The sequence below is a fragment of the Phymastichus coffea genome, unplaced genomic scaffold, assembly GCF_024137745.1.
Source record: "Phymastichus coffea isolate CEN01 unplaced genomic scaffold, Cenicafe_Pcof_1.1 PCOF00027, whole genome shotgun sequence".
Classification (NCBI taxonomy): Eukaryota; Metazoa; Arthropoda; class Insecta; order Hymenoptera; family Eulophidae; genus Phymastichus; species Phymastichus coffea.
In genome coordinates this window covers 1,511,809-1,535,816 of record NW_026706838.1, presented here as the reverse complement: position 1 = coordinate 1,535,816, position 24,008 = coordinate 1,511,809, and the positions used below count along the sequence as shown (strand labels likewise).

Sequence of the window (24,008 nt, the reverse complement as noted above, 5' to 3'; positions counted from 1 at the left end):
TGTTCCTGTGATGCTTCCTCGCTAACACTGGCACGTATCGAAAATCACAGGAAAACTATTTTATGGAAAACGGCGAAACACTGTGTAAACCTAATTTGGTGGTACTCTCACTAGTAACAGCTGAGGCTTAACTGAAACTTTTAAACTCTCGCGCGCTCTCTCTCTCTCTTAGTCGTTCGCTCTAGCGTCGCGAGTATTACCGAATCGCAAACGGATCGATTAATCGAATCGACTACCGTTGCATTACATACAGTCTATTCATATATCAGATTTATATTTTTTGAAGGATCTGTCGAGGAAGGAATTGAATATATTTAAAAACTTTTAAAACAACTAAACTAATACGTAGTACTTCTAGCGGTTACATTACTGATTATCATATTGGTATAGGTGATCTCTATTGATGATAGGAGTAAGCTTTTAGGATTAATAAGAGATTTCCAGGTTTAGTATGAATTCAGTATTATAGCGGGTGATGGATCCAATAAGTTTTTTAAAATACGTTATTGATATTCATTTGATATGTACCTTAATCCACTGTAACAACCACTAGGATGTTGCCAATTCATGATCAGGTTTTCATAATGGTTGCTCAGGAAATCTGCATAACCCTCCATACCACATAATAAAACTGAAAATGAAAATCGATATACTTTAATAATTGATTATACGGTGAATATTGGTGAATATTCTATTTGCCAATATTGTTTACGTAACTTTGCTCTGAAGCCAAATCTTTACTAATATATGGGAAATCCATTGCTTCAAAATTAACTAAATTTTGCAACATTAATGAGCAAAATTTTAATGTAAAATATGTAAAATTTTGCATCAGACCATTTTCACATCTGAGCTGAAAAAATATATTAATGAGAATTGTTTCACATATTTTTAAAAATTGACCACTTTATAATTTATAAAGGACATGTTATACGGGTGAGACTGTCGAATAAATATGACCCCACATTAGTGGCAACGTTTCTGTTCACCGCGCTTTAACATAATACACGCAAAAATTTCTCAGCGATCTTAAGCTAGCATTACAAATGTATCCACATATGTATATATCTAACCTATAAATAAAAAAATTAGGTATCATTTACGTCTATGTTACGTAAATAGCTTTATAAGCTCGTCAAAAGAATTTTAGCCGTAAAGCCGAAGTACGTACGCGAAATATACGAAACCTCTCTCTCATAATTACTAAGTTAAGTAATCAGCAGTCTAAAAATTAATAGGTCATAGAACAAATCAAACCGCAAAAAATCGTATTTTTGTAGATTTTTTGTTAGTATATCATCTTAAGATTAGTATATTAAATTTTTATAACAATCGTATCAATATTTTTGAAATTATACTCTTATGAATGACCTTTTCTTTGAACGCGAGCGACGAGCGCACAGCGGGTGCCCGGCGTAATACTGTCTTCCTGAATGCGTTTACCTGCTTAGGTATCTTTGTCTAGATATGTTGTAGCATTTTCTGTGGGACATTTTTGCCGAAAATTTGCAGAACTATAAGTATCTATGAAATAGAAGATAACTTATAAAACACCAAAAAAATAATTATTGTACGATAAACTACTATCAAAACTTTACACGCAATTTACTTGAAACTACATTTTTAAAGTCAATAAACATTGTAGCTAAAAAAGTAACGAATCGATCTTACGAAAACTGGCATGGATAATTTAGAGATATATCAGAAATATTTGACGTTCCCCTTTTTTCATTTTTAATCAGATATTATTTTTATGATCAATTTATTGCGTTTTTTTCTATTGAAAAATGCCTTTCTTTCAAGTATCCGCATTTTGTGATAATTTCATAAAAAACAAATTTGGATTTGGTTAAGTTATCAAATATACTTTTTTCTTAACATAAAATATCTTCATTTATGATTTCAGATGATCTATTTACGACGTAGAATGTTCACTGCACGTAAACTTTTTTCCAAGAAACTCCGGCAAATCGGTAATAAAATATTTATTTGAAAAAATAATGAAAATTATACTGAATGGTAGTATATGATATACATAAGCGTTTATTTCAATTTATTGAATTACTTTCCCACATAAAATTTACAAAAAGTAATCTTTTTTTGTATAGATTTATCCTACAACCCCTTAATAGTCTTTAGTTTTTTATGCATACAGCCTCATCATGCCGATCAAAGCAACGTTAACAGAGAATCTATTAATAAAAAAAGTAGTTGTATGAAGAGTAAAATACATGAAAAAAGTTTCATTAAATGAACTTTATTAAACACAGAGCAAGCTTGTTCAGGTTAAGGTAGAGTGAAATAAATATCAATCAATTAAATGAAATTCTTAACTTTACTACAAGATTTTCCAAAAACGATAATATAGTAAAATGAAAATAAAACTCGCATAAGCCTCAAATCACAAAGATTACTTAAACTAAATAAAAAATAATGACGAAATACAAAGTTTAAACTACAACTCATTTACGCCGCAAGAAATCTAAAAAGTAGCACTTACAAGTGAACCGGAAAAAAAAAATTGCGCTTTGTGAAAGCAAAGTCACCAGATCGTTCGAGCGTCTGATCAGTTATAAGGATTTTTCACTACCCGTTCGGCCGCTGAGAAAATTTTGAAGCCCCTTTTCCCTCTTTTCACTCCGGCTAGTTGATCGGGGTGTGTCTTTTTTCCGCTGTCCGGTAGACTTTTCTGCTGTAAGCCGTGCTCTTCTTTGCCTCTTCCATTCGTTCCAAATAGGAGAGGGCGCAATTTTCTTCAGCCGTTTGGCCAATTGTGTGCGCGGCCTACTACCCCGCTCCTCGTACAACGCTGCCGATCGGCCTCGGTGAGACCCGATATGGCCTCCTGTTCCGCAAATTTGAAAGGTGGAAGCAAGTAACTCCACATTTTCGCGGGTATCAGATGTGAAAACCGATGCGTTTTTGGCCCGATACCCAAGCACGGCCATGAGCTTGCTTATTGATAAGCGCTCATGGCACGTGTTGACATATGTCGAGGGCGATGATAGTGGCATTGCGTCTTTAACAACGATACAGGGTGTTTCTCACTGCGTGACATGTGCACGCGAAGATTTTGATGTACAGCGTGAGATGCGTGGGCAAATTCTTTGTGATCGACGATCATTGCTGTTGAGCTGTAACAATGCCATATTTATATTCAGAGTTGCAACAGCATATTTATATACAGAGTTTCCCGTCTATTTTCGCAGGATAGCCCTCTTCGAGTTGTTTACGCAATTCTGCGAAATCATTTTTTCTAATTTACAAGAGAATAAATAGTAATAACGAAATTCTAAAACATGTAAATTTTACAGAAGTAGATATAGATCATATGAGTATAATTTACAATTATTGTAAAAAGTATAGTTAAAAGTTATTAGCTGTAACGGGATGATTATCTATATAAAATGAGAAATTTATTTAAGCACAAATTCCCACGATGCATAGCTAACCGCCGCTCCGTTAAACACGTATAGTTATACGTGTATTCGCCTTTACGTCTGATGATTTCGTTTCAGTGTCTTCTTTCCAACCGAGTTGAACTCACCTTAAGTCACTTGACTTGTAACACTCTATCTATCTTAGGTGTGACTGACTTAATACCTAATCCGCCTGATGCCCTAGATGAAATCGGAATAAGAATTAAGCCTTTACAGATCGAATAAGCTAATAGGAAACAAAATGACGTAAACGATGAATAAAATTAACAAAGTTTAATCAATAAAAACTACAGTCTTTTATGGGCCGAAAGACTAATGCACGCGATAGGATTCACAATTATAAATTATAATTCGGTAAGAGAGAGTGAGAGATAGAGAGAGAGAGAGAGAGAGAGAGAGAGATAGATAGATAGATAGATAAGAATTTTATTCACCGTGATGGCAAAACATGAAATACAATAATATATAACATATATACAGTAATTGTCACAGCTTTCAGTCAATTTACATTATACCGTACAGGCATCACATTTCATCACAGTTCGATTACAATTGTAGTTCCTCAGTCAATAAATAAGATTATGATTGTAGTTATTACGTTAAAATAAATAGACTAGGACTTGACTAGTTCACAGTTCGATATTCCAGAGGAAACAATAATTCTTATAACTACAGTCTAGCTTGCTTATCTTAAAACTAGTAATGCAGTCAAAAGTTTAGACTAGTTTTCGTCATACAGACACAAAACAGCACAATAAATAAATAAATAAATATGATACACTACAAACACGTAAATAAATAACTGTTTAAACAACAGTAAACAATAGAAATAAATATACTCCAGTGGTACCACCCTACGCATTCAATGACGCAAAGTATCCGCGCGCCCCCCTCTTAAAGCTGCTAAGCGACGGCGCATGCCGCAGGTCAGATGGAAGAGTGTTCCAGAGATGGGCACCCATCACCTGGAAAGACCTGCGAGCCGTCTCCCTTCTAACCTTAGCAACTCTAAGCTCAGCCTGCCCCGCCCTACCCGGATACCTTGAATTGTGCCCTATGAAGAGCTCAGCCAGGTAGCCAGGCTCACGCATGGTCAAGCACCTGTACATTAGCAGGGACATAAAATATTCCCTGCGCACGTCCACGCGAAGCCAACCCAACCGCGACCTTTAAGGAGAGACCGAGACATCGCGCGGGATACCATAGATGTATCTTACGCACGCGTTGCTCAGTCTCTGTAGCCGCTCCCTCTGCTCCGCCGAGGCTCCCAAACACACCACGGTGCAGTAGTCCAGGTGAGGCTGGACCATCGACTCCACCAGTCTGCGCCGGAGCAGCTCCGTAGTACACGGCCTAACAAAACGCAGACCGTACAGAGCTCTCCAAACTTTCGCCGCGACCCGGTCAATGTGCGATCTCTACGACAGCTTGCTATCGAGAACGACCCCGAGACTGGTTACTTCATCACTAAAGGGAACAAATACTCCCTCTTGCACCTCAACACCAGGCAAGACCTCCGCGTATATGTCATTGACATGTTTGTTAGTTCCAAATATGATAGCTTTGGTCTTGCCCGCGTTCAGGCGCAGATCCGAATCCCGGGCCCAGTTCGCCACCAATCTCGCAGCCTCCGTCAGCATTCGGATGCCCTTCGTCAATTCATTTTTATGTATATGCAGATAAATCTGCAAGTCATCCGCATAGAAGAGGTATGAAACCTCATGTCCACGGAGCACATCTTTCAGATCGCTGACATACAGACAAAACAAGAGCGGTCCCAGCACCGAGCCTTGTGGAACCCCCAGATTCGTCTTCCGCCACTCCGAGCCCCCACCCCCAGCAGTAACCCTTTGCGAGCGACCACCGAGGTAGGACCTCAGCCATTGGAGAGCAGAACCAGAAAAACCAAGAGCATGGAGCTTGCGCAAAAGTCTCGAAGGTGATATAGTATCGAACGCCTTGCTGAAATCGAATAACAGCAAGAGCGTCACCATCTTTTTGTCAACGCCCATTCGGATGTCATCCGTCAACTTTAATAACGCTGTCTGAGTACTGTGGCCCCGCCTAAAGCCGGCCTGGAGGGGATCAAAAAGATTTTCTCTATTCAGATACTCCGTGATCTGGTCATGGGCAAGCTTCTCGAGAACCTTTGAAAGAAAGCAAAGCAAAGCTATCGGACGAAAGTCCGAGGCCGAGGAAGGGGTGTTGTTCTTCCTCAAGGCAATCAGCTGTGCCCGCTTCCAGGCTCCCGGGAACTCCCCCTTAGCAAATGAGGAATTAAATATTGACCCCAGGTGCTCACCTATGACTGGAAGAGTCTTCACCACCACCCCACGGGGAATCCCGTCCACGCCGCTCGCTTGTGATGTAAAATGGGAGACAGCTAGGATGACGTCATTAATGCCAACAGGTTTGAAGGTAAAACCTCGCTCATCCGCGACATCAACTCCAATCATCCCACTATCTATATCCTCAAGCAGCGAGGCCGAAACCCCAGCGAAGTGGTCATTCAGCTCGTCCAAGGTAAACCCATGAAGGCCATCCCCACCCGCCCCTGGCAAGAGGCCGAGGTTCCACATTTCCTTCCAAATATTTTTACCTTCATCAGGTAAAAACCAGTTCCAAACGAACCTCAACCTCCCTACTAAGCCTAAGAGACTCCTCTAAGACATCCGCCCGCCCAGTTCGCTTATAGCGTCTTCGCGAGGCATCACGTCTGTCAACAAGCCTCCTCAGCTCTGGACTAAACCAAGGAGCATACTTTTTCCTAAGGCATATTGTCTTCTCAGGTGCAAATTTATTTATGGCCTCAGTTAAATTGTAGTTGAGGCATTCCAGCGCTCCCTCCAAATCCGACTCAGCAGCGCCAACAAATGCCCAGTCGCAGCGTGTCAAGAAGTCTAAAAGCATATCCGGGCGAATGCCACGAAAGCTGCGATAGGTAAAGCTACCCGTCGAAGGAGAAGGCACACGGATGTCAATCATGACCTCTATAACCGCGTGCTTACCGAATTCGGGGAGCAATTCGTTCTTCTGGTCCGTGATCGTGTCACATGCGTCGGTCAGCATGACATCAATCCATGTATGGGAATCACCCACATGGTGAGTCGGGCCATGCCGAACCAAATTCAGCGACAACTCCCCACCCAAACGCACGATGGAGAGAGCATCATCCGAGCCCGAACTCATATCGGCATTGAGATCACCCATGATGATCTTATGACTGAAATCACCACAGAGATCCCTCATCACCTCAAAAAGATCCGAGCCCTGCTGCAGGGGCACCTTAGGCGGACGATAGATGACGCCGATAAGCACCGGAGGAGAATTGCCCGTCTCAATACTGCAAAACAGGTACTCTGGTATTCCCGGTTTCCCAGGCCCTTGAGTGGCAGATGAAGCCAGCCTTGTAATTTTAAATTCCTCGCGTATGAAGAGGGCAACACCGCCCCCATTAATGTTACAATCGCTTCTTATCACTGAGTACCCCGAAACCCGTATGATGTGATCATCAACCACAGGTCCCAGCCAGGTCTCAGCAACCTCAAAAACATGACAGATGACATCCCCAGCCAGGAACAGACGAAGCTTCTCAACACGCACCCTAAGCGAGTTAATGTTGAGAAACCCAGCCCTGAGGAAACCACCGCGACATGCAACATCTTTGGTGCTCACCGTCCCGAGTTATGCCATTTGCGAGTTGACATCAGTGCCCTCGCCGATCCGCTGCATGCTCTCTCCTCCCGATGGAGTAGCGCCCCTCGAACCGGTGCTCAACTCCGCTGACGATCGCGACCCGCCAGTCGACTCCCACACCGACCTAATCGCCTGCAGATCCGCTGCCGTCTCGAACGCGTACGCCCTCTCTCCTGTCCTTCGTCGGACCAGAAATCTCCCACCACTGTGCCACACATACCTGAAGCCAAGCCCCTTTGCTACCGGCTTCAGGGTTAGGAATGTTTTGAATTGAGCTTGGGGCAGGAGTTCATTAATAAATAATTTCCTCCGTGGCACCTTGGCAGACAACTCCGGCCCGAGAAGGTCCTTGTCTAGGTCCGCAGTCGTAATGCAAGCACCGGGCATGCCGCGCTTCGCCCTCATTATGTCGCGCAAAAGTCCTTCGTCTCTGACCCTTACAATGCAGGAGGGCCGGGATGACTCTGCTCTCCGTTGTCCCTCCTGACTCACCGCCCCCGCACCTACAGCGCCTTCAGCAGGCCGGCGACGAGGTCACGAGACCCTAACCCCTGTCACGCCCTCTGGCGTTACCGAAGGCAGAACGACCTTCAGGGCCGCAAGAGCCAGCCCACGCATGCCATCAGGGGAAACGTTGGACGCTTCGTCCAGAAGGCCATGTATTATGACCTCATGGCCTTCAGCGTCTCCACTCTGTGGTAACGAGACCCCCTCCAGCACACCAGACCGCACTGCGTCCCCTTCCAGGTTCAAAGCGGCACCACTGGAGCTTGAAGCGGGTGTTACATTGATAACCCCTTTGTCAATGCTGGCTTTGGCCTTGTCATGATTCACGTTCTTTGGGCTGCATTTTTTGTTGGTGACCCGGCAAGCACACCGGACATCACCAGACCTGGTACATGCTTGTTTTAATCTTTCTTCTAGAGAGCGGTTGCTCTCCAGAAGAGTACCGCATACTTTTTGCAGGTCTTTGACCATCGAGGACTGATCTCGGATCATGCCCTCTAGTGTTGCAATGCGCCCTTCACTAGTAATTTCTCCTTCAGTCACAGGTAATGTGGTGACCATAGAAGTATTTTCCAGTTCCGGATGCCGCTTCACAAGGGCCTTTACTTCATCGACTTGTCGGTCGATGGCATCGAAACGCTGGAATAATAATTCCAGGGTGCTTACCGGAATCAGTATATTATTAATACTCGGCAGCTCCGGCGTCCCTAGGAAGTGCTCATCTACACTTTTGTGCGCATCGTTCTTATTTGTCACTTCCGCGTTAACGGTATGGTCAAATCCAGGCGCCTGTATAGCGGCAACCGGTTCTGACGCACCTTGAATTTCGGTAGGCGCCATCTCACCTGCAACCAGCTGAACCGTCGTCTGCTTATCGCCAGCCGGCAGACTCGGCGGGCGAGGTGTTCATTTCGGCGATAGGCCACGCCCCATCGTAGGTGAGGGCGTAGATAGAGCGCTCGAGCGACGATGGACTGGTACGCTCATGATGGTGTTTGCGCGCAGCTTGCTCACCTGATTTTTCGCTGACAATGGGATTGGCGCGGCACTCACGTTTCCATCCGCTGATTTTCTAGTAGCCGATTTGCGCACTGTGATGCTCGCCGTTGCTGTTGTTGTTGCTGGCTTCGACGGGTCAGTTCGGCAGTTGTCACAGGGGCCATCCTTTCTGTTGCCAGAACACTTGCTGTGCCGTGGCTTCTGGCACACCGTGCAATTTTTCAGCCTCCGGTTCGACGTTTCCCCGCAGACAACACACTTGAGTTCACTCATATTGCTCGAGCGATTCAAATTTTGGCGGGTATCTGCGAGGTGGAGCTGTTGTGGTCGATCGGCGCAGGCGCGAAGATGCGAAATTTTTGCGCCAAAAATTCGCAAAGAATCGCACGGCCTTCCCTAACCTCTCTCCGGTAGCACTTTAAATATCGGACTCCCTGGCTCCTTTAATGGAGCCCAGCAGATCACGCTCCCGGCACGTGGAGCCTGCGGGAGACCGGAATGTCCGCAAAACACACACACTCACACGAGCGAGGCGAGTAACCGATTCCAGCTGCCAGTTGACGGAGCAAAGTCGCACACCTCCAACAGATCACGATCCCACAGATAGAGAGAGCTTTTTTTTTTTCTTTGGGTCGAAACCTTACGGTTAAGATCCTGTCTCGAGAAAATTAACGTATGAACAAACTATTCGTTCTGCCTGATCCCCCGAAGGGGATATTAAGAGAGATATATAAGAGAGAGAGAGAGAGTGAGAGAATTAAAAAATTGCCGCGAAAACTAACGCTCGGCGCGAATACAAAAAATTTAAGCTCGCGATTGACAAAATACTTTCGAAAGTATTTTGTCGCGCAACAATAAAAGGAGGTGCACCTACACTGTGGTGCAATTACGGTGATCAGCCGTAATTGTTGAAGCGAAGTAATCAGCTATGCGCCTCGCTCTCGAATCTGCTGCTACCTACTGCTGTTGCAATGCTGCTGCCGCTGCTAAAATGCTCCTGCTTCCTCGTAACTCACGCACGAAAATAGTCCCAGGAAACTTTCAATTCAACGGTGAATCACAGTGCAAAAAAACTTCGGCGGTACTTTCGCGAAAGCAGCTGAGGCTTAACTACCTATTTTTAAACTCTCGCGCGCCCTCTCTCTCTCTCTCTTAATCGTTCGAACTAACACGCGAGTAAAAGAATCGCGAACGGATTGATTAATTGAATTGACTACTGTTACATAACTACTAAAGTTAGTTAATGTAATAGCGCAGTATTTAGAATAAAATAATGATAACATCTTACGTAGATCAATAGTTTATCACGAGTAAAAGTAATTTCTAAAAAGAATTACTTAAATTAGTTAGTAACATTTGAATTATAATCAATTTTCTTATTTGTAACTTTTTTTTGTAACATCTTATAATGGAAATACTAAATTAATTAATTAAGATTAATAAATTATAAAATTGTCATTGTTATGTACAAAATTGACGCTTTCGATCTATATACAATTATATGTTTAAATAAATTATTAATTGTCTATTTATTGATAATAGTAATAAATAAGCTGTTACACTCGTAAATGAAACGAATTCTTACTTATTTCTTACAAGGGAATCACCCCAACCCGACCTCACCGATTTAAACGATTTTGGGATATGTTGTTGTACATGAAAAAAAATTAGAAACGTGTTTCTTTTATCGGCCCATAAGGGCTTTAAAGGAGTGAAATCCACCCTGAAAATCAACCCCAAAAATCAGTTTTTTTAATATTTCTCAGCATCAAATGAATATTTTTCAGTAAACTCAACGTTAAAAAATTTCTTATAAAAAGGCGCTTTTAAAGAAATAACATTTATACCGAAGGGTTACAACCTCCTTTTTAATAGGGGTAAATACACTATTTTTTGTACTGTTTTACGACATGTAATATAGTAAATCAGCTCGGGTGATTTGAAAATCGCACTGATAATGAGAAAATACCAAAATTAAATTAACGTGTTTCCGGATTTAAAAAAAAAATGTTTAAGGGGTGTTTCACCTCCTAGAAACCACCCCCGTCAAACTATCAGCAGGTTAATCCATCTAACCCTGGGATAAACAAGTTTAGTCGTTTGTTATTTCTTGAAATAATTTAATCTTATGCATGAGCGAGCTACCTCAACTAACCAACCTGCCTCTAACCCACCAAACCCCCATAAACCACCCTTACCCAATCAAGTGTAGGCTAATAGGCCTAACTTTGGGAGAATTGAATTTATCAGCTGCTTTTTCATAAAATAATTGATTTCTACACCGTACGTGGGGTATCACATTTTTTTTTGATAAAATATATCTGTAGCTCAAACATAATTTATGACAAATAAAAATATGTTTAATGCATTTTATTTTAATAGTACCAAAATGGCGAGAAATATCTCTTAAAAATAAACACGAGAATAACACGAGGTCTAATTATCATTTATAGATCTATACATATACATTTATATTCGTATGTAGATACATAAATATATTTACGTAAGAGCCATAGTACGCGATACTACACATATTTTGATTTTTCATAATAATTTTCATCTTTTACTTTTTTTTATTTATTGGAAAATAAAATGTACCATTCAACGAGTTCCTTACAGAAATGATAATCATCGAAAACGTGTTTGAAACATAATGATCTTTTACACCAACCACACCGTATTATAGCAACATTTTTACATGCTTCTACTTCGCAATGTATATTGCAAGAATCTCCAAAACAAAAATCAATAGGGTTATCTGTTTTAGCTGGTTCTTCAGCAATTTATCCGCTTTTATACCAAGCGTATTTAAAAATATTTTTATATCTTGGTGAAGAAAGCTGGTTATGGACAAGAGACTGCATTTTTATGATGTTATTTCTTAAATGTAGATTCATTTCATAGTCCATCAAAATTACTTGATCTAATAAACGTCGAACAAAGTTTTTCCAGATACGAAATCCATAAACATCGACTGGTTGGATGTTCCTTGTCGTTCCTGTAGGGATTTTTTTTATATTAACAATTTTGTTTGTCGGCATCATTTCCCTTACAGCTTTATCGCAATGTCCACTCCAAGAGTCGAGTAAAAGTACAGATTATAGTCCAACATTTGGGTAAAAAATTTCTTTCAACCAAATTTTAAAATGATCTAAAATAAAAAAATATCATAATTTTTTTACGTTCAAAGGATCTTCATGTTTTAATCTAAAACAAAATCAAGATATAAATACTCTTTTTTGCAGTTGAACAATTTTACAAAAGACAAAAGAAAACCTAGTCTATAGATAGAATTCGATCATACGTTTTGAACAGTTATATTTCTCATGTTTACAAATCAAAATATTTGAATAAAATTATATATGATAAGTGACATAAATACTTACGTAGTAGACCAAAACTTGTCTTCTTGTTATGTACTATATTTTCGTGTTCGGGAAATTTGTATGTAAATATAGAAATAAGTTTATTTATGAATCCAGCACTATAAAAAAACTTTAACTTTCAAAATACTTGACTTTTCTTCAACTACTATAAATAATGAAATATGTATCGGATGTCTTATTATCGTAAGGGGCGTAGATTTGATATAACTTATCTTCTTCGAGCCGTTGATAAGACAAATTTGTAAATAAGATAAAGCTGTAGAGCAAAGTAAAGTCAAAAAGTAAACTAAACCACAAGTGAAAATTGAAAAAAATAAACAGTTTATAAGTATAAAGTTACATAAGTAACTATGTAACGGGGGAGATAAATCTGAAAATGGGAAATTTATTTAAGAACAAACTCCCACGTTGCAGAGCAAACCGCCACTCAGTTAAAACGTATAATAATACGTGTATTCACCTTAATGTCAGATGATTTATCCTAGTTGTCTTCTATCAAATGAAGTTGAACTACGTTAAGTCACGTGTCTTGTTACACTTGATGAGTTTTAAATGTGAGCGACTTTACTCCTAATCTTCTTAACCCCCTAGATGTAATTGGATTAAAACCTAAGCCTTTTTCAATTACTTAAGCTACTAGGAAAATTAAATGACAAAAAGGGCGAATAAATTTAATAGACTTTAATTAATAAAAATCACTACAGTCTTTGTAGGGCCGAAAGACTAACGCTCGCGAATAGGATTTTACAATTAACTATTTTCAGTGAGAAAGAGAGAGAGAGAGTAGATTCGAATTCTACCGCGAACTAACGCTCGACGCGAATACAAAAAATTAACGCTAACACGATTAAACAATATACCGAATGTATTTTGAATCGCTTAATATGACGGAAGCTGCACCTACCATGCGGTGCAATTACGGTGATCAGCCGTAATTGTTGTTGCAAAATTCTCAACTGCCGCTGCCCTTTGATTATCAGATGCGCTGCCTCAATTCGCCTTTATCTACTGCAATCTGCTGCTTCTGCACCGCTGCTTGTTGCTGCAATACTATTTTTGTACACACGCAGGTAATTGTTCCAAGGAAACTTGATTCGGTGAAAACAAAGTGCGAAAAACATCGGCGGTAACTCGCGTTCACAGATAAGGCGTATCTGCTTATTCAAAAGATCGCGCGCCCCCTCTCTCTCTTAACTATTAGAACTAACTAACGTGAAGCAGAATCGCAAACGGTTCGATTAATTAAATCGACTACCGTTGCAGCCCCCTCGAAGTCCTGACTACCCGGGCAGGACGAATACCCGCGAATTCGCCGCCATCAGGAACCTGAAAAGTAAAGAAGGAAAGGAACTAATTAATCAACTCCCTTCTTTATTTCGGCTAATTTTATTGCCCTCCAGGACCTACATCATCGTTTGACTACACCTGGCGCTCGATGTTTCGGGTAGCGCCACTGTGTAGCCTTCTTCGGGCACCGCTGGGAGTTGGTCACCCCAAGCTCCCCACAGATGTAACAGTCCCTCAGCTGCAATCGAGATTGAGCAGCCTCCCGGTCTTGTGTAGGCTGCTCAGCAGTCAGAGGGGACTGCTGAGCCCTGAATTCCTGGGAGGCGGTAATAGTGACGCCTCCCACCGTGGCGGTCGCACGACCATTTTGTGTCCTGACCACGATTGTGATATCTGGAGCCATACGCCCGTCCACATGGACCATGAGCATTGGTCCAGCGTCAGTAGCTCCCGGGGCTCTCTTCTCCTGAGCCGGCGCCGGGAGCGCTGCGGGGAACTCCTGTCCTTTGTCTACCCGCAGCAGGGCCTCTCCGTAAGCCCTCTGACGCTGAGCCATCTATGCCCACTCCCCGAGCAGTTCTTCTGCACTCTAGCGGCTCATGAAACGTCTCAGGTGCTCCTGCACCTGAGACTGGAGTTCTTGAACGAACCGCCAGGCACTCTCCACCTCGTTGATCCCCAGACGTACGTGTCTGAAGTCGAGGAGGAGAATAGGCTGCTCCGGGATACGGGAGTGGTTGCAGACCCAGTGCGATGCCCCACAGGTTTCCCTGGGTCCTGGGCACTGGCTCGCACTGTCCGACGTCTGGGGTACGCCGGACTTGAGTGTCTGCACCCCCTGGTCCACTGTGGACTTGGGACGCTCGACACTGTCCTTGTCCTCCGTCTGTGTGGAAGCGTCCCGAGAAGCCTTCTTTGGGGCGACCCACAATGAGTCCCGGAGAACGTCTGCCACCGAAGCATTATGTCGCTCCCTCCGGGTGGTCCCCTCCAACTGGACCCTGGCGAAACTCCGCAGATCTTCCATTCACTGTGTCGCATCAGGGCCCAGTTGCAGATCCAATAGCATCTGCGTGACCACCTCGAAGGTCTCCTCTTCGACGACGATTCTCCGGTCCATCTGAAATATCCAAAACAAAAAAATCTCGGATAAATCTCCCTGCGCGAAGAAAAACCCTAATATACGCCGCATCCCACCGAGTTATACGTTTCCTCGCGATTCTTTGCGGGAACTTCCTAGCCCTCGTCGGTGACCGCTCGGGTTTATCGGCCCAACCGTCCTTTGCACGACGGGCACGGTCTTTCGAGGCCTACCTCTCCCTCTTGTTTCCTTCATGGGTGAGTTGATGCCTCTTACTGGACCGATGACCGTCTCTGGAACCTTTCGAGGTCGACCTCGACCTCTCTTGGTTGGGGTAGATACCGGTAAATCCGACGTCTCGGTGGGATCCTTATCTACGAGCGTGGGGGCTGCTAATTCGATCCGCTCGCTTGGTAAATCCCTTCCCGGATCTTCGCACGCATTCGCGGAATCGTTCGCCTCCTCCGACTATTCAACTTGCGGCTCACGAGGATCGATGACCTCCTCGCTTTCCTCATCCTCACCCGGATCATAGTACGGTTTCAGATCTTTGGCATGGAAGAGTTCGGACAGGATCTCCAGCTGATTGCCTAGTCTGTACGTGTTGGATCCACAAACCTCTTCAATCACGTACGGACCGGCATATTTCGGCGCCAATTTGGCTGAAATGCCTTGGGCAGCCGAAGAGAGAATCCTGTTCCTCTTCCAAACCCAATCTCCGATCTTAAACTCGGGTTGCCGTCTCTTCCGGTCATAATAAGCCGCCTGACGCGCAGCTTCCTCCTTTGACTTGGAGTTGGCCCTCTCCCATAAATTAGGGAGCTTCTCCATATATTCAGCCCAATCCATTACAGCTTGGCGCTCCGAACACTCAAGGGCCTGCTGATCCTGTGATCTTCGGAACGTCAAAGGAGGTATCGGCTGACGCCCAAAGATGAGCATCGCAGGACTATATCCGGTGGCGCTATGCGTTGCCGAGTTCAACGCGAAGTTGAACTCTGATAGGTATTCATCCCAGCTCTTATGACGATCACGGCTCACGTACGACGTAATCATGGTTTTTAGCGTCCTATTTGCTCGCTGTGTGGGGTTCACTTGAGGATGGTACACGGGAGTCAAGGCGCGCTGGATGACGTTCATCTGGAGGTATGAATCGACTTCCTGATTCTTAAACACGGTCCCGTTATTCGATAAAAATACCTCTGGCGCTTAAAACCTAGTGACAATTCGCTCGTGTAATTCCTTTGCGATCGTTCTACCATTTGCTTTGCATATCGCAACGCACTCCATCCAGCGAGTAAAATGGTCTATAAAGACCAGGACATACTCAAATCCTCTAGAGCTTTTAGGGAATGGTGTAGTGATATTACCAGCCACCACCTACCAGGGTCGTGACACTTGTCTACGACCCATCAGCCCGCAAGGTGCTCTTTGTTCCACCTTGCATTGCTGATATACCAAGTAACTCTTTACGTACTCCCTGACCTGATCATACATCTTAGGCCAGTAGTACTAGCACCTAGCCCTGGAGAACGTACGCTCTCGTCTTTGATGTCCTGCCGTAGGAGCATCATGGACCTCCTGGAGCACCTGGTGCCTTTTCTCCCTAGGCACCGCAAGCTTCCACGCTTCGTCGTTGTCGATGGACCCTTCACCGTCCTCATCTGGCTAATAGTGATACAGCCTCCCTCTCACTACCTTCCAAGTAGGGTAGGAGTATGGGTCTTGGCATACTTCCTGGTATTGTTGCAAATACCAGGCGTCAGTGGTCTCCGACCGACTATTTATGGCACTCACTTCAATTCCCTCCTCATCATAGGCCCTAGACAATGCGCCTGGCACCACATTGAGATCCCCCCCTCGATATTCAATAACAAAGACATTGCCTTGCAATGCTAGCGCCCATCGCGCTAGTCTTCCCGTGGGATTTCTCATATTGTGGAGCCATTTCAGGCAACTATCATCAGTGATGACCCTGAGGTGATGCCCTTCAATGTACGGCCGGAACTTTCCAATAGTCCATACCACTGCCAAGCACTCTTTCTCGGAGACCGTATAATTTCTCTCAGCACTGTTGAGTGATCAGCTGGCGTATTCTATTACACGCTCTTCTCCATCGACATCTTGCGCGAGGACTACCCCGATCCCACTGTCACTGGCATCAGTTTGTAGTATAAATTGACCGTTAGAATCGGGAGATTGCAGTATTGGGGCGGAAGTCATCGCCTCCTGCAACCTCGTGAAAGCTCGCTTTTGCTTCTCCTCCCAAGAGAAACGTACATTTTTCTTTATCAGACGGTTTATAGGTTCAGCGATCACGGCAAAGTCGGGTATAAAACGTTTATACCATGAGGTCATTCCCATGAATCGCTTCACCTGCTTGACAGTCCGGGGTGTTGGATATTCCAATATCGGTCGTATCTTCTCTGGATATGGTCTTACTTCGTCCTGGTTTACAAGAACTCCCAAGTATCTGACTTCCGTCTTGCAGAAGTGACTTTTGGCTTTGTTGATGGTTAGGCCCGCACATAAAATTCTTTTTAATACCATTTCAAGGTGCTGCTTATGCTCTTCAAAGGATGACGAAACCACAATTACGTTGTCAAGGTAAGCAAAAGCGAATAGATCCAAATCCGAACTTATCACCTTGTCCATCAACCCCTGGAATGTTGCTCCTGCGTATGACAGTCCGAAGGGCATTCTCTTGAATTGAAAATGCCCTAATCCAGGTACTGTAAACGCTGATATCGGACGCGATTCTTCCTTTAGGGGAATCTAATGGTACGCACTGCTCAAGTCCAGAGTAGATATGAACTTTGCCTCCCTTATCCGCCTTAGGATGTCGTTCATATATGGCAAAGGGTAGGCATCAGGTTTGGTAATCGCATTTACCTTTTGGTAATTCACGCAAAACCTATATTTTTCATCAGCCTTCTTTACCATTACTATTGGACTTGACCATCCGCTGGTCGCTGGTTGGATTACATCTTTTTCCAGCATATCTTTGACCAGCGCGTGCATTTCCTCTCACACTCTATCAGAAACTGGGTAGTATTTCTGTTTGATGGGTATAGCATTTCCAACATCTATTTCGAGCTCAACCCCCACGGCACAGCCTAAAGCCTGACCTCCGTCAGGAATCAATCCATTAACGAGGTCTTCTATTTCCTCCAGCTATGTCTCTGTGGCCTCCCACAGTCCTACCGGTGCGAGAAATGCCGTACCATCAATTCCAGACACTTCCATTGGTACTTTCACCTGGGCGTCCTTAAGCCATAATTCATCTTCGTCGGGATCCAAAACTGCGCGGAACTCTCTTATAAAGTTCGCGCCTACATAGCAGTCGTCTGTGAGCAGTGGCGTAATGGCGACTCTGATTTCTTTCGTGATTCCTCCTTCTTTAAAGGGGAGCATCACGTGACCAATTATAGGGCATGGGCGCCCATCAGCGAGCCTTGCATCGCCCGCTCTGGTCACATTTAATCCGAGTCCCATCTCCGATGCCAATCTCAGCCCTAATTAACCCATGACCGCGGATAAGGCACCGGTATCATAGAGTGCTCTAATCTTAAAGTCACCTATGTCTACCCGCAACCACCACCTGGTCTCATCCTCAGGGTCATATCCACGAGTCGCATCTTTGCCTCCCTTCGTCGTGCTTTTCAGCAGCTTTTTCCCTTCCGGTGCTGCGACGACGGTGGACTTGCTTCTACTCGTGGATCCCATCGGCAGAGGAGCTTTTTGTGTGGAGAGGCTCTCCTTGGAGTCTTCCCCCTCCTCCACAATTTGTCTGTGGCCATCTGATCCCTCCAGAATGACCACTCCTCTATTCTGCCGAGGGCTGGCATCAGGTTCGATCGCCTTCTGCTCCAACATCCCGCTAGGCCCCGGGATCTCTTGATGCCCTTCCAGGACCTATTTGGATCCCTGGGTCGCCGACAACTTGCTGTTTCTCATCGGCGACCCGCAGCGAGAGGTCGAATCTACTGGAGACGCGAAGATGACCTCTTCTCCTCGCTCTCCTTGCCGTTTCCCTTGTTGCAATCTGGGCAGAATTTACGACTAAATCCCAGTTTGCCACAAGCGGAACACTGGAGAGGCTTGGTGAAGTCGATCTTCCGCTTCTGTCCTTCTCGCCGCTCGCTAGGAGACCTGGGAGAAGGACAATTTTTTCTTCCCCCACACCATCGGCTCTTACGCTGTTCTGGAGGGCTGCCTTGCTTCTCATTGGCCAACTTGCGCAACATCCGCTCGATGCCCTCCAGACGCTCTTCCATCTTCTTATCAGAAGTGAAAGCTTGCGTAGCCAATACCGATACTTGTTCGGTAGGCCTCCTGGCAGGGTTCTCCACGCCCTGTCCGCGCTGCGGATTTCCATCCTTCTTCACACGCGCCTTCCCTTCGCTAGCCATTGCAGCGGTTTGGGATTTATTACCAGCCGTTCTTTTACTCGGCTGGTAGGCGTGCTGAGGGAAGATCTTCGAGTTGGGGTCGGCGAACACACGTGGACGACGACCGTAAGATAAGGTGTTCTGTACCTCGGTCGCCCTCCTGTTGAATTCGCGTAACGACTTCATCTCGCTCCGACGTAGCTGAATTTGGATGTTTCGGAGGAGGTTTGCATGGAGTAGATCTAATAACCTCTCTAAGAGCATTGGTGGTTCTAGTCTATTGACAAGAGCCACCCAGGTTGGACACATAGTCTCGCACTAGTTCGTCCTCTTCCTGGAACCGGTTCTGGGCTTCCTGCAACAGTCTTTGTTGCTGTTGTGTACTAGTGCCGAACCAATCCCGGGCGTCAGCGACGAACTCTGCATAACTAAGCCACTGGTACTTGTTGTTATCGTATCAGGTTCTCGAGTTACCTTCGAGGATCTCTGATACGGAACAAAGCACTTCGTCATCAGTTAGCCCTGCGCCCACGCGCAGATCTTCCAACCTTGACAAAAACGTATCTACGCTCTGTGCCCTACTGCCCCCAAACCTCAATATCCATCCGCGGACAATTTTCCCAACATCTCGGGTTGTGGAGAGCCCTGAGGATAGTTGAGGACCGGTGCCAGATGATCCGCTTCGACTCCTCAGTCGAACAGGTGCGGATCTCCCATATTCTTCCGGATCCTCTTAACCTCCTCTTCTTCGGAGGGCTTCCGGTGGGGTGACGTCCCTTCTTCTGGGTAGTGGTCTTGGAGGAGCCGGTGTGCTTTCCGGAATCCCAGAATCGTAGTGACAGGTGAATGTGTCCTGAATGTCCACATTACGTCCGGAGCGCGGTTGAACCGAGTCGCGCTGAGAAGAACGGCTAGCATTGGCCATCTCATGCATTGCGTCTTCCAGCTCTCGTATTCGTAGGCGCATGTCCTGTGCCTCTCGCTCCGCACACACCTGTATTCCCTGCAGTGTCTGAAGGGTTTCTAGGATTCGACCAACCAACTTGCGGTTGCGGTCGACTCCCTCCTTCAGGTACTCTATTTCCCGGAAAGCTTCACTCAAGGATAATTCTTCCTGAGGTTCCTTCCGGGTGCAGGATTCCTGCGACCTGATATCCGGATTGCTCCGTTTCCTCTCCCCGTCCTCCTGCTCCTGGGTGCGTAGGGCCTTCTGGATGAGCTCATCCTCTTCTTGGCGGCTGGCTTCACCCTCATCCGGGCAGGCGAATGTCCTTGACATATCTGTCAAGGATATTCCCCCCTATTGATGATCCTTAGGGGATGGTCGCTGTTCTCGTCTGCGCTGTGGGTTTCCAACTCGTCACAGACTGTGTCGAGCCACGCTTGTCGGGTGCGCCTCCTGCGCCCCGCCACCTCTTTACTGTGCGTGGTCTCTTCAAAATCTGTGACGGGTTCTCCTAGCAACCATCTCCCAAGCCTAGCCGCCTGCTGGATGACACTTCCATCCTTGCGCAGCTCTAAATCCACCAAGTAGCGTTCGCGCTGTGCGGAGGTCAGCTCTAATGCCCAATTGTCGATCTGAGCTGACAACAGAGCCATTTTGCCTCCGCACGGGTGTAGGATGCGGTCGAGGTTTGAAATTATCGGCCTAATCGACCACTACCGCCTCCTATCACCCAAGGTATGAGCGGGATGTACACTATTTAGTGTAACTACCTTTGATGCCTCCTTTTTATACGTCACAAACTCGCGAGATTATGAGTGCGCGCAGTCTCCGCAAACTATCTATAAGTATTATAAAAATATTCTACCTAAGGTCGGAGCCTGCTGTTTGCTTGCTCCGCCTGGCTAATATTTTCTGACTGCACGTTTGGGTCGCGCTCTCTACTTTTATCGTCGTTCAGGTGCTTCCAACTCCCCTTTATCCACCAAACTATGTCTAAAATATGTTAACACCTGATTACTCCAAACGACCTGAAATCACTTCGACCCACTTATAATTATCGCTTTCGGCCCTTTTTACAATCAACTTAACAATTTTTTAAGTAAAAACCGCTCACGATCACGCGCTACCACCGCTCAAACCTTCCTAAGTGCTCGCGCAATCGTCTTTCTGTCTCGTGCGTCGATTACCTTCAACGCACAATTCTATTCGCACTAAACGGGTCTTAATACCAGTTGGGCGCCATGTAACGGGGGAGATAAATCTGAAAATGGGAAATTTATTTAAGAACAAACTCCCACGTTGCAGAGCAAACCGCCGCTCCGTTAAAACGTATAATAATACGTGTATTCACCTTAATGTCAGATGATTTATCCTGGTTGTTTTCTATCAAATGGAATTGAACTACGTTAAGCCACGTGTCTTGTTACACTTGATGAGTTTTAAGTGTGAGCGACTTTACTCCTAATCTTCTTAATCCCCTAGATGTAATTGGATTAAAACCTAAGCCTTTTTCAATTACTTAAGCTACTAGGAAAATTAAATGACAAAAAGGGCGAATAAATTTAATAGACTTTAATTAATAAAAATCACTACAGTCTTTGTAGGGCCGAAAGACTAACGCTCGCGAATAGGATTTTACAATTAACTATTTTCAGTGAGAAAGAGAGAGAGAGAGAGAGTAGATTCGAATTCTACCACGAACTAACGCTCGACGCGAATACAAAAAATCAACGCTAACACGATTAAACAAAATACCGAATGTATTTCGCCTTTATCTACTGCAATCTGCTGCTTCTGCACCGCTGCTTGTTGCTGCAATACTATTTTTGCACACACGCACGTAATTGTTCCAAGGAAACTTGATTCGGCGAAAACAAAGTGCGTAAAACATCGGCGGTAACTCGCGTTCACAGCTGAGGCGTAACTGCTTATTTAAAAGATCGCGCGCCCCCTCTCTCTCTTAACTGTTAGAACTAACGCGCGAGAAGCGGGTTCGATTAATTAAATCGACTACCGTTGCAACTATTAATATAATCAATTTTTTGTTATAATTTCTTTTCTCATTGACAAATTGTAAATAATTTAAAAAGAAATAATAACTATATTAAACTTCCACTTTTGAAATTAATAATTTTTAACTGTTATTACTTGTTATCTTTCTTTATTACGAATTAACTTTACATTTAAAAAATAATAACTATTATTATTACTCTTTTATACATAGCTATATGTAATACAATGCAAATAATAGTTTTAAAAAAACTGATACTATGACTGTTATTAATAATTTCGAACAAACAAAATAATTAATAATTATTTATAATTTATTTTAGTCTCAAATCTTATATTTATAAGCCGTTATTAATTATTTTTATCTTTTTTGTATTTATAATGAAAAGAAAATAATAATTATTACATAAAATTTGTAATACTTGGGACATATTGTTATGCAACATGAATGTTATTCAAGAAATACATTTATTTTTCGCTATTTATATAAGGTTAGCCTGCATGTAAGGGTGGTTTATAAGGGTGGGGGTTAGATAGGTTAGGGTTAGGTGGATAAGAGGTATGTGTTTCAGCTGGGATAACTCGCTTATGGTGTAAAATTCAATTATTTCAAGAAATAACAAACGACTAAAGTTGCTTTTCCCAGGATTAGGTGGGTTAGTCTGCATCTGGTTCGGTAAGGGTGGTTTATGTGGGTTTGGTGGGTCAGAGGCAGGTTGGTTACTTGAGGTAGCTCGCTAATGCATAGGATTAAATTATTTCAAGAAATAACAAACGACTAAACTTGTTTATCTCAGGGTTAGATGGATTAACCTGCTGATAGTTTGACGGGGGTGGTTTCTAGGAGGTGAAACACCCCTTAAACATTTTTTTTTAAATCCGGAAACACGTCAATTTAATTTTGGTATTTTCTCATTATCAGTGCGATTTTTAAATCACTCGAGCTGATTTACTATATTACATGTCGTAAAACAGTACAGAAAATAGTGTATTTACCTCTATTAAAAAGGGGGTTGCAACCCTTCGGTATAAATGTTATGTTCTTAAAAGCGCTTTTTTCCCCTTATAAAAAAGTGATGGAAGCCATATTGAAGCATTTTATTCGTAACCTGATTGGCCCAAATGAAAAAAACCGCGAGAATTCAAATTGATTTTAGTTGATTTTTTATTTCAGATTTTATTTAATTTGTTTTTAGCAAAAAAATAAAATATAAAAAATATAATCTTTTATTCATCATTTATGATTATAATGTAGTTCATTGTTTATCAGTTTTATCCCTTACAAAAAGTGATGGACGCCACGTTGAAGCATATAGTGATCTGATGGCTGAGATATAATTGCGTGATATATTTATGTGGCGGAAAATAAACATATAGGTGTGGTTTTTAGTTGAGATTTTACTAATAAAAATTCAAATCATCATAATTTATCATACGGATAATTTTGAAGATAAGGAAGTAAAAAAGTAGACTGTAATATTGTTTATACACTCATAATATGAAACTAACAACGAAGAAATCGTTTCATACAAATAATATAGGTTGAAATTGCTCTAAATATTTTCTATTAATAATCGAAAATTTGGTTTTTGAATGTGTAAAATAAAAGTTGTAATGTTGCAATTTTTATTTAAATAGTAGAATAAAAGTTTAATAATAAATTAACCCGTTGAGGAAAAAATAGTATAAGATTATATTTATTGCAGTTTTTGATATAATAAATCATAAATTTGAAAACGTGTTTCATCAATAATACACATTTTCCGCTGTGATATGGGTTTTTAAAAAAAATTGAAAAATCTACCCTTGAGAAAAGTAATTTGTTAAATATGTTAATATTGTTATAACAATAAGAAATAAAAATGAAGGTAAAAACGCGTAAAGTTTATCTAAACCTATATATTTTTATTTTCCTATATGAAAAGGTGATGCTGAGTGAAGTAATTTTATTTATGACCTGATTGACTGAATTTCGTCACGTATGTCACAATTATGAGTAAATCAGTCATAATAATAAATCGAAGTACTTTACATCTATCAATACAAATAAGTATAATAATTTGTAGGCATTAAACTGTAAATGACTTCCACATTCTCTCAATGGCCTAACCTTAAAAAAATACGATAAAGTAACCTTAATGCACTTCAATTGCATTTATTTATTGGACATATAAATTAATTGAATATATCTTTACTGTAAAGTTTAGCTTCGGATAAATATGATTAATATTGAGAAGAATGGTAAATTGATATTTTATATGAAAT

At 42.9% G+C, this 24,008-nt stretch overlaps 1 protein-coding gene across 1 annotated transcript in view; it reads right to left on the bottom strand.

Annotated features, from left to right (window-relative positions):
- LOC131675621 (UPF0764 protein C16orf89 homolog) overlaps window positions 1-24,008 on the bottom strand; it is a 498,284-nt gene that overhangs the window by 227,492 nt on the left and 246,784 nt on the right. Inside the window, exons 2-3 of the mRNA XM_058954660.1 lie at window positions 718-853; window positions 529-631 (exon numbers count right to left, since the gene is read on the bottom strand). Of these exons, the coding sequence (XP_058810643.1) occupies window positions 529-631; window positions 718-832 (218 nt within the window). The 5' untranslated portion in view covers window positions 833-853. The remainder of the gene's footprint in view (window positions 1-528; window positions 632-717; window positions 854-24,008) is intronic.